Source organism: Bos javanicus, chromosome 27 (assembly GCF_032452875.1).
Source record: "Bos javanicus breed banteng chromosome 27, ARS-OSU_banteng_1.0, whole genome shotgun sequence".
NCBI classification, from domain to species: Eukaryota; Metazoa; Chordata; class Mammalia; order Artiodactyla; family Bovidae; genus Bos; species Bos javanicus.
This window is the reverse complement of record NC_083894.1, coordinates 36702935-36717708: the sequence shown is the minus strand read 5'-3', so window position 1 is coordinate 36717708 and position 14774 is coordinate 36702935. Positions and strand designations below refer to the sequence as shown.

At 54.4% G+C, this 14774-nt stretch overlaps 1 protein-coding gene across 5 annotated transcripts in view; it reads left to right on the top strand.

Annotated features, from left to right (window-relative positions):
* Nucleotides 1-2064: 2064 nt before the first annotated feature.
* Nucleotides 2065-14774, top strand: part of ANK1 (ankyrin 1) — a 242434-nt gene continuing 229724 nt past the window's right edge. For 4 of the 5 annotated variants that reach the window (XM_061404574.1, XM_061404576.1, XM_061404575.1 and 1 more), the window contains exon 1: nucleotides 2091-2565. In XM_061404574.1, coding sequence (XP_061260558.1) covers nucleotides 2440-2565 — 126 coding nt within the window. In that variant the 5' untranslated portion in view covers nucleotides 2091-2439. Of the gene's footprint in view, nucleotides 2566-14774 lie in introns of all 5 variants that reach the window. The other variant, XM_061404578.1, reaches the window with a different exon arrangement.

The window sequence follows — 14774 nt, the reverse complement described above, 5'->3', positions numbered from 1 at the left end:
TTCAGAAGATTCGTGTGACTGCAGTGTTCGGGATGGGTTGTGGGTGACCGAGGGGATGCAGGGATGATGGAAGGAGGACAGGGGTGGGCACCAGTGTGTGGGCCTGGCATTCGGAGGAGAGGTCTGGGCTGGAGATAAAACATGTGCTTGTTGGCAGGGTAATTACAGCTGGGGGCACAGGGGTGCTGCTCTGGGAAGACAGTCTAGAGTCACCTTGTCCCAGTAACCACGAGTCACCTGCAGCTCTTACATGACTAAAACATGCCTCCTCTGAATTTAGATGTGCTGAGTATAAAGTACACACTGAATTTTGAATTTATTTGAATTTTTGCATTTACTATACTAATCAAAACAGCACTTCCCTCATGGCTCAGCCGTAAAAAATCCACCTGCCAATGCAGGAGACATGGGTTTGAATCCTGGGTCAGGAAGATCCTCTGGAGAAGGAAATGGCAATCCACTCCAGTGTTCTTGCCTGGAGAATCCCATGGACAGAGAAGCCTGGTGGGCTACCGTCCATGGGGTCGCAAGAGTCGGAGGCGACTTAGCAGCTAAACAACAACAAGAACAGTATAAAACAATGTGAACTATCTCACTGATACTTTTATATCGGTTGCATGTTGAAATGATAATATTTCAGATATAGTGAATTGAATAAAATATATTATTAAAATGAATTGTACCAATTTCTTTGAATTAAAAAAAAATGTGGTACTTGAAAAAATGAATTACATGTGGGACGGGGATTAGTGGCTCCTGTCATGTTTTGCTTGAACAACGCTGATCCAGGGTGAGAAAGGGAGAGGGTCTAGGACCCAGCCCTGGGAAAGAAGGATGTTCAAAGCAAGATTTCAGACAGCACCTAAGCTACGGGCCAGCAGCTGGGTGGAGACGGTTGCCAGGGACATGGAGATAGAATGCTCACTTCCAGGCTTTAGTTCGTCTGGTTAGCCTGCCTCTCAGGCCCTCAGTTTCGGAGGGTGGAAAGAAGCGAGTGTTTGACCAAAACTTTTCACTAATCCTGAAATACCGTCCTCCACCAATTCCTCTTTAGCTCTACGTGGACCAAGAGCTCCCTCCCACTGGCCGGGCTAGAAGGGTCCTGGGAAAGGCCCCAGACTGAGGGACGGTGGCTGGTACTGGGTCGTGCAGGGAGCTGGGGGAGGAGCCGAAGACCCCTTCCCCTCCGCAGCATGGGTCTGTGGCCGGTGACCCACACGACCAGGGGTGTGGCTCGTACGGCCGCACACACACGCGCAGAACGGGGTGTGAAATGCCAGGAATGGGGGGAGGGGGGTCCCCGGAGCCGATACCTAGATCCACTCCTCTCAAGAGACAACTAAAGGCAAACTTCGTCTAGGACGCGTTTCCCATCTGTAATTGGTAAATATGCAAATGAAAGGCCCACATGGTCTGGCCGGGCAAATCAAGCTCTAGGCGAGCGGCTGGGGGAACCGGCGCTTCCGGGGAGCCTGGGCACGGTGCCCCTCCGCGGACGCCCGGGCCGGAAGGCCGGGCGGGCGGGGGGTGCGTCCCGGCCCCCTCGGCCGCCGCCCGGGGGCGCTCCAGGCCCGGACCCGCCGCGCCCCCCCACCCCCGCCCGGGCCACGCGGGCCTGGCCTCCGCGCCCCGCGATGCGGTCGCTTCCGCCGCCGCTTCCCGGCGCGCTGGTCGGTGGGGCAGCCTGGGCGCGCGGCCCGTGGCCGGCCGCAGCCTCCCCCGCGTCCCCCGGCTCGTTGCGGCGGGGCCCTCCGGCAGCTCCGGGCGGCGCGGCGGCTTTGTTCCCGCGACCCGACGGCGCGGGGGCCCGTGCGTCTGGCGGCGGCGGCGGCGGCACTGCAGTGGCGGAGCCCGGCTGGCCCGCGCGCCTGCAGCCGGGCGCTCGCAATGCGCCAGCGCGGGCGCCGCGCGCGCCGAGCCTCGTCGGGCCGGCGGGGCAGCCCGGCCGCCAGCTGCCCCCGCGCCCTCCTGCGTTAACTGCTGGGGTCCGCCCCCTCCCCGCGGCCCGCCGCCCGCCGCTCGCCGCAGTACGAGCCGCCTCCCCGCCCCCGCCCCCGCCCCCCGCGCCGCCGCCGCCGCCGCCGCCGCAGGAGAGGGAGGGGGCCGGAGGGAGGGAAGGAGGGAGGCGGTGGGGCAGAGCCCAGAGCCCGTCCCGGGCGCCCGCCAGGAGCTCCGGCCGCGGCGGGAGGCGCCATCCGGGGGCCGCCGGGCAGCTGCCGCGCGCCTCGCCCTCAGCGCCTCTCGCGGCCGCGTCCCCGCCGACCCGGCCGCAGCCTCCCCCCGCCGGGAGGGCAGCTCCCCCCGCCGCGCCGGACCCCCCGCCCCGCCACTCCGCGGAGGGCAGACTCCGTTTTTCCTCCCCGGGAGGGTGTCGCCACCTGGATCGCCAAGTGCGAAGGGCCCGGGAGGCGGGGACCCACCGGAGCACGGTGACCGGCCATGGCTCAAGCGGCCAAACAGCTGAAGAAAATCAAAGACATCGAGGCGCAGGCCCTCCAGGAGCAGAAGGAGAAGGAGGAATCCAACAGGAAGCGGAGGAACCGCTCCCGTGACCGAAAGAAGAAGGTAAGGGGTGGCGGAGGGGGGGCGGCAAGCCTGGAGGCAGAGGAGCCCGGAGGTGGCCGCTGGGGGAAGGGGCGCGGCGGAGCCCGGAGAGACAGGGGGACGCGGGGCCCCGCGGCCGGTCGAGACGATGTTGCCGAGCGCAGGGCGCGCGGGGCAGGAGCGGTGGAGGGAGGGGGCTTCGGAGCGGCCGGAGGAGGACCCGGCAAGTGGGCTGGAAGGGCAGAGAGGGCGGCCCGGAGGCTGAGGGCGCGCAGGAGCCCGCCCGCCCGCCCGCGGAGACCTTTCAGCACCTTGGACAGACGCCGCGGGCCCGGCGCCGCCGGGAGGAACTTTTCCGCCCCCCAACCCCCGTAGTCGGCGCGGGGTGGGGGGCTGCTCGCCGTCTCTCCGGGGCTTTCCAAGGAAGCCGCTTTAGGAAATGCGGCCCCGGGCTCCGGAGACCTCTCTGCCCGCCGCCTCCCCGGTGACCCACTCTCGGAGGCGCGGAGAGCCTCCTTGCCAGGTCTCTGAATGGTGGGGCCTCTGCCCTTTCCCCACCCTCCTTGAACCCCGGGAAGCACCTTGACTGACCCTGTGGGGCCCCGGGGCAGAACTGCTTAGCCTGGTGGAGGCGGGGGACGGGTGGGCATTTGGCACCGTCTCCAGTTCGGGTCACTCAAGATGAGCAGCGGATGACCAAAGGAACTTCCCTTTGGAAGCCTGCCGTGAGTGCTGTCCAGCGTGGCCCAGGGGCCTGGTCAGAGAACAGGTCTCCTTTCTGTGTAGGAGTCGGTTGGTGGTGGGGGCGGGGGCTGGTAGTGACAAGACAGCCCCCATAAAGACCCAGACCCCTTAGGGCAATTGCTGTCTGCTCAGGACTCTGGGTCTGGGGCCTTCCTACCCCCAACTCAAAGCACCTTTTAATAAAGACACCTTTGGTGAGAAACACTTTCACTTGTGAAGGGAGGGAGTCAGTTGACTGGGCGAGGGCTCCAGTTGGGGTGTTTTGGAACCCCCCACGGAGGAGGCCAGGTGCCTATGGATGCGGTTCTTTGGGTTGGAGACAGGCCGAACTTCAGCTCCAGCAGAGCCATTTTAACCTGCGGACGGCAAGCTGGGGCATGGCCTGTGAACCCATTGCCTGGGAATGTGGCCCTCGGGGTTCCAGGACTGAGGACTGAGGACCAACTGAGACGCTGGTCTTGGTTGAGAAGGAAACATTTTTTTATTTCTTGAAATTGGCTACCTCTGAGAAAGAAGTTTGAAGCCTGTGGTTGAGAGCAGCGTGGGGACAGGCTGCCTGTGGGTCCTACTCCTCCTCGTACCAGCCAGTCGGCAAGACCCACATCCAGCCAGTTCCTCGAGATGAAATCCAGGAGCAGAGACGTTCTCTGATTGCACCCCAAGTGGCCGGTGCGCTAGGCTTTCCTATACCCCTTCCAAAGGCAGTCTTCCTCCCCCCCAGGGATTGCCTTCTCATGTGTAAATGGTAGTCTCACCAAGGCACCACCACTTTAGCAGGACCTAAAAAGAAGCCTTCTCCAAACTGACGGGGAGCGGGAGTTTGGGTTGGTGCCACTTAGAACACTCCATCAGGTCCTTCTGCTGGGTCTGAAATACTGGAGCCCATCTTGTGAGTCAGGCCAGGGGGAAGTCTGGTTATATCTGACAGTGCTCACCCACTTTCTTGGCATGAATGTAAACTTCTCCTTAGGAAGGCGTGTTCTCTATTTCCATCCCTGCCTCATGCTTTAGGAGCCAAGCCCATCCTCTCCCAAACTGCTCACTCAATGTTTTTATCCCACTTTTTGCTCCCCAGCCTCTTCCTTGAAAATATATATATATTTTGAGCCAGAGTCAAAACAAAACTCTCCCTTTCCTCTCTTCTGAGAATTCTTTCCATTCTCTGTAACTCCCTTCAGTATAACTCTGAATCCCAACCGCCTGCAAGACACACATAGAAAAGCAGCAAGTCCAATATTCTTTTTGTTTCTTAGTCTGGACATTCTTGGTCAACTTAATCTCCATGTCAAGTCTAGCTGATAACATATTCCGCACTCCCCCCTTCCCCCAACCAGTTGGGTTATTTTGTTTTACTAGCTGGTCACAGCATACTGCGTCAGTAAGCATTTGAAAATCTTCCACACAGATTTTCATTATTTTACGCAGTATCCTGGGTGCTAGGAGGGATACAGCAATAATAAGGAAATCTGAATTCAAAGTGATAGCGATGCTATAAACTCTTTAAGGGATTTTTGGGGTAGAGGGGCACTAAGGTACGAGGTGAGGTGTCGGGGTGCTGCGTTTGTGTTTCGTAATGCTAGTGAGTTCTTTTTGCCATCGGCCTATAAAATTTATAGCAAAAGGCAACGTCTCAAGAAGGTGGCAGGCCCTTGGGGAAAGGTGAGGGAGGCACAGCAGTGCAGAAAGGCTGGTTGGAGAGGGCGGAGGATGTGCGTGCAGGAGCTGGTTGAGCAGATGGCCGAGGTGGGGGTGGGAGCCCAAGGGAGGGTTCACATAAGGTGAGGTCTTCGTTAGACCCATTTTTCACCACCAAAGTCATGGTTTGAAGCGAAGTATGTTAAGACCGAGCAGCTGAGGACTCTACCCTGGTCACCCCAGACTCGGGGACGCTGTGGAACCACCCTCATCTCAGCAGGAAGAAAGAATTCACACATGCAGATAGTCGTTTGATGCCAGTGAACTGGTAATTCAGGGGAGTGTGGAGCTCAGCAAGGGCATTCTGGATTTACGGAAAGGGAAGGCGTTTGTCCCACGGGTAACCTACTTATCGGGGCCTGACGGAGCAGAACCGCAGCGCTCCCCGTTTGTAGAAATCATCACGGTTGTAACTTCAGCGGTGGTTGCAGCTTTTACAGTTGCTGGTATTGTGTGGGAAGGCGCTGGCTGAGGGGTGCTGTGCAGCGGCCCTGGAGGCTGCTGTTGTGACGTGCTGACTGACACAGATAGAAACCACCTCAACGCAGGGAACTGAGCTCAGACTCTGTAGCTAGAAAAAGGCCTGCATTCTTCTGGGGCTTCATTCAGCTTTCTGCTTGTGCAGCACACGTCCTCATCAGATGCCTGCTGTTGGAGCTGCAGCTTTTTGGGAAAAAAAGAAAAAATAAGATCCAGTATTTATGATGCTGACTTGATAAGTCCCCTGCGTCTGAAGATGGGGATGGAAGTAAATAGATTGCAGGGCATGTGTTAAGCAGGCATTTGCATTAAGAACGGCAGCTCTCTAGGGCTGGAGAAGCCTTGGGCATAAGGATATGTGCACTGTTTCTGCCTTCTTGGAGCTTGAGGTTGGGAGACGAGGATGAGGAGTTTGGAGACGAAGGTGAGGTGAGGCAGAATTCAAGAAAGGGGGAGGGGGAAGTGGGAAGAGGGAGGGAGGCAGACAGAGAAGGGGGCTGGACTCTCAGCCCTACTTTAAGGGGTGACCCTCAGCCTGCAGCACCTGTAAGTGCCCTGGGGTGGCATTTACTGAGCTTTCTCCTCGTCTCTTATTCTGTCCATCTCCTTCATCCTCTGATGTTGGTGAAGGAGGGGACCAGGCCCTGTTCACAGCTGTCCATCTGATACCCAGAAGGCATGCCATGAATGTGGGGGTGGTGATGGGTGGGTGAATGGGTGGGGTCTTATGTCTGTCTCTGTTCGCCCAGGTGGTTTTTGGTCATCACTTGTGTTAGGTGAGCAATGCGCTCTTGACTATCTTCAGTCGGCACCTGAAGAAAGCCCGACTTTTCTTTCATTCCTGATCACTTTGCAAACCACCGGAGCCTTGTAGGCAAGCAGTGGAACCATCTAATTTTTTGGTGCAGTGACTTCTACCACCGAGCCTGCAGTTAGTTCCTTGCAGGGTCCCTGCTGCACTAAATGTCAAGTGAGTTTAGCCATTTGGAACAGCAGTGTTTGCACAGGGCCCTGAGGAGCCCAGGTGAGGATACAGAAAGGAAAAAACAGAAGCCCGGGAGCAGAAAGTGGCCATCTCTGCTTAGCTGTGCAGACAGTGTTGTCGGCCCTGCCGGCCTCCACAGCTTCCTCCAGGGCCCTGGGCCTTCCTCATGCAGTGGGCGAGGCCCTGCTCCTGGACTGTGGAGATGTCTTCCGTTGATCCAGTGACTGGAATCACAGGGAGATTTAGGGGGACCTATGGGAGACTGTCGGCCCTGCCGCGTGGCCAGGGTTTGTTCCCAGGAAGAGGGTGGGATGGGGAGGCATGGGTGAGTAAGAATGGGATGAAGGGCAGGAAATTAGGCAGGAGGGTCCTGTGAACCCACCTTTCCCATTTGTAAAGGGTCCCGAATGTAAACTTCTGCTGGTACCTCCAAATGAGTCTATGCATTCAACCCAAGAAGAACACACAGGATCAGAAAGAGGCATGTTCCTCACGCATCCTTAAACCAAGGTCCTGCCATGAAATCACTGTAGTAGTGTATGTCGCGGTACGCCTTGATATTTGTATATGAAATCTCCATTTGGCTTTTGGAAAGCATCATGATTGCATGTTCGCTATTAAACGGACTCATTTATTTAGTTTTGAGCCTTTAAATGTACCATGACTTGGGTAACTGCCACCTTGGTGTCTCCTATTTTAGTACCCGGGGAGCCTCATTACAGGGACGTGGCCTTGCTCCTCTCTGGGTGCTGGGAGGCGCTGGCACTGGCTGAAGATGCGAGAACTTTCCTAACTCGCTCTCTGGCCATCTCCCAATCCAGGCCTCCCTCCCTGCTGCAGGAGCAGTTTTGGTGGGGCTGTTCCCTGGGGGCTACCTGACATCACCCTCAACCATCCGCTAGACCCAGAGAGCAAGGTCTTATGGGCAAAGAAGGTGTTACACCCTTAGTTGTATCTGGCAGCGTGTGGTTGGCACATTGCAGCCGCTGCTCAGAGTAGGTGGAGCAGCAGCTGAAATTCAGAACCTGGAGCAAGGGACCTCCCTGCCAAGGGGACCAGGAGCCAACCCTTGGACCCTTCTCTTCCTCGCTAGTTCTGCTTATCTCCTCTTAATATGACAAAGTTTATATTTTCACCTCAGTCTAAGGACTTGCTTGTTTGTTTTGGAAAGAAGGGGGAAAGAGTTGTTCAGTTCAGTTTAGTAGAGTCAGACATGACTGAGCGAATGAACAACTGAACTGAAGGACTCTTCCTTCGTCTTTCCATAAAAACAAGCAAGCTTTAGTGAGTGGGTTCCATGTGCCAGGCAGTTTTCATGTATGTTGGTTCATTCCCGGGCTTTGTCTCCATAGGGTGAACCCATCAGCCGTTCCTTCCTCCTTCACCATCAAAGCCCATCACTCTTCAAGAGAGCTTTCCTGAATCCTCCATCACTCTTTCTCTGTATTCTGGGTTGCCCCAGCCTTTGTTCTGGTGCGTGTGTGCACGCGCATGGGTATGTGTGTATGAGACATGTGTTCTTATTTTATCCCTTCTACTAGATTATAAGCTCCTTGAAGCCAAAGCCAGAGTCTTTCCACGTAACCACTCAACAAATATTTATGGCTTGAAATGATTCAGGAGCTACATTTAACTGGTTCAGAAGTTTTTCCCTTGGTCTTTGTATTTGATGTTTGAAGAGTTGGCCTTATAGAAGTAGAACCAAGTAAATCTGGGTTTTTTTTTCCCCTCCCTGAATTATTCCGACTAAAGCTAAGTCTGCTGTCATCAGTGTTTTGGTTTTTGGGAAAGACAAATATGCTTTGCTTGGCTCCATCTCGCCATTCCTGGTTCTTGAAAAGCAGCTCAAACATCTACCTCGTACAGAGCGCTGGGCTGGGAGTCAGGCGCCCGGATTCTGGTTTCAGTTCTTGTACTTACTGGCCACCAAATTTCTTTGAGCCTCAGTTTTCTCCTCTGTGAAATTGAAATGAGAATAAAGGAGGTGTATTTTGTAAACTTTAAAACTCCTGTCTATTTAAGAGGTTACAGTTAGTAACATAATAATGTTTGTTAATTAAATTATTCTTTCTGATGAATTCAAAGCCAAAGCTCTGGCCCAGACTTCCAGTGGTGGTGTGAAATCTTGACATTGGCTTGGCAAGGCCAGCCCATTATTATTTCATTGCTGGTAAATGAGAAAAAGGATACTTTAAATCATTTTCTCCATTTCATTTTCAGGAAAGAAATGAATTTCCTATTTTGACAAGATTTATTATCGCAGGCTTAGTTATCTCCATGGGTGCAGTCTAGAACTTTGAGATGGGCTTTATTAAAGCCCTGGGTGACAATTACAGCTGCCTGCCAAGAAAGGCACATAAACGGGGTTCCTGAACTTTCTGAGAATACCATCCCTGTTAGGGCCCTGGCTAGTAAATCTGGGGTGTGGAATATTACAGACAAACATGTGTTGTTATGGGCAGACTAGACTCCTCCAGGGAAGACCCTGTGCATCTCAGGAGTGTAAGCCCAGCACATCCTCCAGGAAAGGAGAACTTGCATGAGGAACTCTCAGGGATAAAGCAGAGACCGAGTGGCCGGCCAGTTTGAAACCAAAAAACCTTTTGTTTCTCCTTTGCTGCCCACGTGGCCAGGTGCTTTCCTGAGAAGAAAATTTTCCTGTGTTTTTGCTAAGGTGATAATATTTTTGCAGTGTCAGTTAATGCCTTTTTATCCATTTCAGGGCATCCTTGGCCATGACAGCTGCAAACAGCCTTCTTTGCTTATCCGAGGAGGGCCTGTATGTACTGAGAGGCTATGGGTCCTACGGGCATTGTCTCGCTGGATCCTCTGACAGCCGGTGACCTCAGAGCCGGGGCCTGGCTCCAAAACTCATTCACAGGCCTCTGCGCTAGGCTGCCTTCTTAGCTGTTTGTTACATCCTCGGTGTGTTCAAGGCTACCAGGTGCTGGGAGGGGAGTCAGAATGCCGGTACTTTTCCTGCCTACGCAGGAAGGATTTGCACGTTAGAGGGAAAGCTGCCAGTGTGGGAAGTAACCCAAGGAGGCTGAGAACAGGGACCAGTGATCTGGGCTCAGGACGGAAGCACTGGCGTCTGGATGCTAGATGGGTAGTGGGGTCCACAGGCTCCTCTGAATGTCCCTGGAGCAGCCCGTGGATGGTGAAGACCCCTTTGAGGCCTTGGGTTAAGACAAGGGGCCGGATGATGAGTGACTCCAAGGGGTGCCTGCTCTGTTTCCATCTCACCTGCCTCACAGAACGGTCCTTTCTCCCTTTACTGCCTGTTTTAGAGGTTTCTCTTCCTACCGGTGGTACAAGTGCTAAAGAGTCCGCCTGCCAGTGCAGGAGATGCGAGAGATGCGGGTTTGATCCCTGGGCCAGGAACATCCCCTGGAGAAGGAAATGGCAACCCACTCCAGTATTCTTGCTTGGAAAATTCCATGGATGGAGGAGCCTGGTGGGCTACAGTCCATGGGGTTGCAAAGAGTTGGACATGACTGAGCATGCGCCCGCCACACTTCCTGCCACAGAGCTGGCATCTTCTCTGTATAATCATTTAATAACGTGCTTCTACATGGAGTTATAGTGAAGACGTGTCTCCGTTTTCATCCATTCTCCCTAACTCTCCGGGACTTTTGCTTTCTTCTGGATGCCTGTGAGGTCCTGGGCCTCTATTTGTAATGCTTGCCAAGACCTCAACTTGGATGTGTGGGAACAGGAACAGCAGGGCCAGACTCTTGCCCTGAGTCCCTCCCTTGAATCTCTGTGGTTTCATTTTCCGTTCCTAAGAAGTCCAGTGGGCTAAGAGGTGCTCATGAAGAGCAGTGCAGTCAGAGAGAAAACAGGCTCAAGGGATGAAAAGGCACAGACTAGCCTTAAAGTCGAGTTGGGAGAAGTCAGGGTGGAGTCAGAGGAAGCATCCCAGGAAAGGGAAGGAAACGAGGCACTTCATTATGGACTGGCTGGAGCCATGACGCCTAACCTAGTTCTGAGATGGAAGGGATAGCCCCAGATGCTCACGGTGAGACCCATAAGGAAAGAGGGAGGAGAGAAAGAAACGGTCCCAGCAGCTCCCCTATGTTGCCAGTCTCAGAGCCACCCTGGGGAGAGGGTTTGACACGGGCAGACCTGCCCCACTGCCTCCCTGCAGAATCGGCCACTGGAGGTGGTGGGGCCAGGAGCCCGCCTGTGCAGTAAGGTCCCCCAGGTGATGATGCTTCCATAGAGCAGCGTGGGGGCTCTGTTCTAGCAGATAGACAGGAAGCAGCTGGTGGATGTGGCAAGACCAAGGGAGAATCGAACCAGCAGGTGAAGGGAAGAGAGGAGAGGGTAGGAGGTTTGTCTGGACTTTTATTTGTTCTGTGTCCACTTTCCCAAAGGAAGTGGGGAAGGAAGGGTTGACTTGAGCACTGTGGCCAGTCTTGTGGGAGTAAGCCTGGCTGGGAGTAGGGTCTGGGGAGGCTCTCTGGGGGAGAGGCTGGGTCCTCATGGACTGTTGAAGGTCAGCCAGGTGATGAGGGCCAGGACATTCAGCTGAGGCCACAGCAAGGGCGGAGGGTGAGCCAGTGGGGTCTGGAGACAGAGGTGGCCCAGGACCTGTGAGCCCAGTAGCAGGAGCTGAAAGAGTGCAGTCGGGAGGACAGGGGGAGCTAGAGAGGAAGCTGAGCTGGGGCCAGGCCAGGGCCAAAGCCCAGAGGAAGCTTGAGGAACTCCAGAGGGAAGTGTGCAAAGCTGCTGTGCCTCCAGGGCAGAGGTGGGTCAGGATAGGGCAGCTGCATGGTGAGCAGGGCATTGAGAACGCTGAGCAGTGGTCCAGAGGAGGGTAAGGTGGTCGTGCTAGGCAGCCAGTGGGGATGGAGAGTGTGACTGACTGTAGACATCTGGGTGGTGGAGGAAGTTGGTCTTTGTGAGTAATAAAGTGGGTGTGAGTAAGTAATCAGGGCTGATGCTGTGGGTTTCTTCTGGACATATGTTAACACATCCACGTGTGTGTGATATGAAATGGCAGTGAGGCCTCGTATCTGACTTGGTGCTGGGGTGGTTAGTTGGTGGTGCCCTTCATGGAGCTGGGTGCCCTTCATGGAGGGGGTGAGGAGGAAAATGATGAGTCCTTTTTACGGAATCTACAGTTTGTCTAGTCAAGGCTATGGTTTTTCCAGTGGTCAGGTATGGATGTGAGAGTTGGACTATAAAGAAAGCTGAGTACCGAAGAATTGCTGCTTTTGAACTGTGGTGTTGGAGAAGACTCTTGAGAGTCCCTTGGACTGCAAGGAGATGCAACCAGTCCATCCTAAAGGAAATCAGTCCTGAATGTTCATTGGAAGGACTGATGCTGAAGCTGAAACTCCAATCATTTGGCCGTCTGATGCGAAGAGCTGACTCATTGGAAAAGACCCTGATGCCGGGAAAGATTGAGGGCAGGAGGAGAAGGGGATGACAGAGGATGAGGTGGTTGGATGGCATCACCGACTCGATGGACATGGGTTTGGCTGAAATCCGGGGGTTGGTGATGGACAGGGAGGCCTGGTGTGCTGAGGTCCATGGGGTCGCAAAGAGTCGGACACGACTGGGCAACTGAATTGAACTGAACTGAACTGTTCGTGAGCTTCCTGGGGCTCACGTGCTGGAGGGGGAGCTAATAGGAAGTGTTCCTCAATGTCGGGGGAAGCTGTCAGACTCCATGGGAAGGAGAGGAAAGGCCCTCAGTTCAAGCCTGAGCTCTCCCACAAAGCCCTGGTGTGCACAGCGTCTGAGAGATCGCCTTCATTAAGGCCCGTGCACCCCACAAGCCTGCAAGACTAGGCCTTGGGGGAGCTCAGGCATTGACTGGCGGCTACTCATGCCTGCAGGGGAGGCCCAGGCAGAGGTGGACCGCAGTGGGGACAGGACTTACCATCTCAGTTCCCCGCCAGGCCTTGAATCCAGGCCTTTGGCAATGAGAGTGTGGAATCCTAACGCCTGGACCACCAGGGAATTCCCCGTCACTCTTTTTTTTTTTTAACTTTATTTTCGGCCGGACCGGATCTTCGTTGCTACATGGTGGGCTTTTCGCTGGTTGTGGTGTGCGGGCTTCTCACTGCAGGGCTTTTGCTGTGGACTGTGGGCTCTAGGGCGTGTGGACTCGGTAGTTGCGTTCCCAGGCTCTAGAGCACAGGCTCAGTAATTGCGGGCTTAGTTGCCCTGAGGCACGTGGGATCTTCCAGGACCAGAGATCGAGCCTGTGTCTCTCGCGTTGGCAGGCGGATGCTTAACCACTGGGCCACCAGGAAAATCACTGCCACTCTTAAAGATGTTACCTCGGTGCCATCACCCAGGTTGTGAAATGCTATGCGTTCATTCAAAATGATGCTTAAGAGAACAGGTTTTTAAGAATATGCTTCTAATAAAAAAGTAGGAATAGGCTTCAGCTGTAATAGCATTTAAAAATGTAATGTAATTAAAAGACAGAGAATGCCTTGCTTGTCAAGGAGGGTCCCAGGCCTCCTCCGCTTGTGTGTCTCCTGGAGACGGAAGCTGGCGTGGATGGATGACCTCACATGCCAGTAAAGAATTCCAAGGTGATGTGGACTGGAGCCCAGTAGGTAACAGAATGTTCTGGCGCCAAGTGGAGCTGGATTGCGGTCCTGAGAGTCCAGGCAGCTGGGTCTTGGCATGGGGAGCTGTCCATTGTAAACCAGCCTGAAAATGTATGTGTGTGTGTGTGTTGGGTGGAATGCTCAATTCCACAGCCAGAGTGATCTTCCAAAAATGCAAATCAGATTCCAATACTCCTGCCTTTAAATCCTTCGCTGGCTTCCTAATTGCCCTTAAAATAAAGTCCTAGAAGTTTACTCCAGCGTCCAAGGTCCCCAGTCTAGCCCAGAGCTGCCTTTCCCATCTCATCTCTCCTGCAAGCTGCACTCAGCTGTCCTCCGACCTTCTTCTAGACTCAGGATACGTACGTGTTCTTCGCCTTTGGACCTCCCGTTGGCTGAGTTTTTGGCCTCAAACACAGACACCAGCTCCACTGTCAGAATCAGTTTCAACATCGCCTCGCGGGTGCTAGATGGAGTTAGGCCATGCTGCCCAGTAAGGAGGCCAGGAGAGTGTATGGACCACTGTGTATGCCAGGAGGGCATCTTGGGTCAAGATGTCCGAGCTGCAGAGACGCGAACAGTGGCCTTGGATGGAGTCAGGTGGCTCAGGGACTGTGTCCTGGATGTTTGCTAACTGGGTGACTCTGGGCAAGGTTCTCAGTTTTCCTCTGAGTCTCGGTTTTGTCATTTATAGGGCAGAGGAAACATCTACTGGACAACCGCGCAGGGTTATTGGAAGGACTGAATGAGTTAATGTATGTGAAAGTGTTAGTTGATCAGCCGTGTCTGACTCTTTGCAACCCCTTGGACTGTAACCCGCCAGGCTCCTTTGTCTGTGGAGTTCTCTAGGCAAGAATACCGGACTGGGTTGCCATTCTGCTCCTGCAGGGGATCTTCTTGACCCAGGGATCGTACCCAGGTCTCCCACATTCAGGCAAATTCTTTACTGTCTGAGCCACTAGGGAAGCCCCCAAGCACCCGACGTACAGTAAGCACTCAATACCTGCCCGTCCTATGCCTTAGTTCCTGCTTGCACCCATCTCCCCCCTCCTCCATGGGGAGCAACCAATGAGATCCAAGGCGTGACCCTTAATAGGCTCACGGTTCCTTTCCAGAGATGGCCATCAAGGATTCCTCCCAAGGTTAGTATGCTCATCCAGCATTACTGCCAATGTCTTAAATGAATTAGGAAAAATGAAGAAATGTGAGCCTGATCTCAAATGCCAGTGAAAGCGAAGAATCGGAAACAGCCCAAGTCAGAAAGATGTCCAAGTCTGAAATGTCGGTAGAGTTGCGTTGAATCTATGGAGATGTTACTTTCTCCTGTGGTGTGGAGGTTTGGCAGATCCATTCACTGCCCTTGGAAAGAGGTGGTTTGGTCTCTGCCCCCTGGGAAATGAGAAGACCGCTGTGCCGATCCCAGCTCACGGCGGTGTGCCTGGTGCACAGGACCCAGTGCCCCTGTGGACGTGGAGCCGTGTCCTGGGAACCACAGTGCTGCAGCCGGACCTCGCACTCTGCCGTCGGTGGAGCAGACTATAGTTCAACAGTTGGCCTTTTTTTCACGTGATCTTCTGGCTTGTGTGTGTGTGTTGTGGCCTGAGGACCTGATTCTTGAGCATATCTGCCTTTGAAGGACATCTGGGCTACAAGCTGTGGGGTTGAGTCTTAGCACTTTAACCCGCTTGTCGATGTTGCCTCACTCACAACAGGACTTGGAAGAGGCAGATGGAAAGAGCATCTTTCATGAC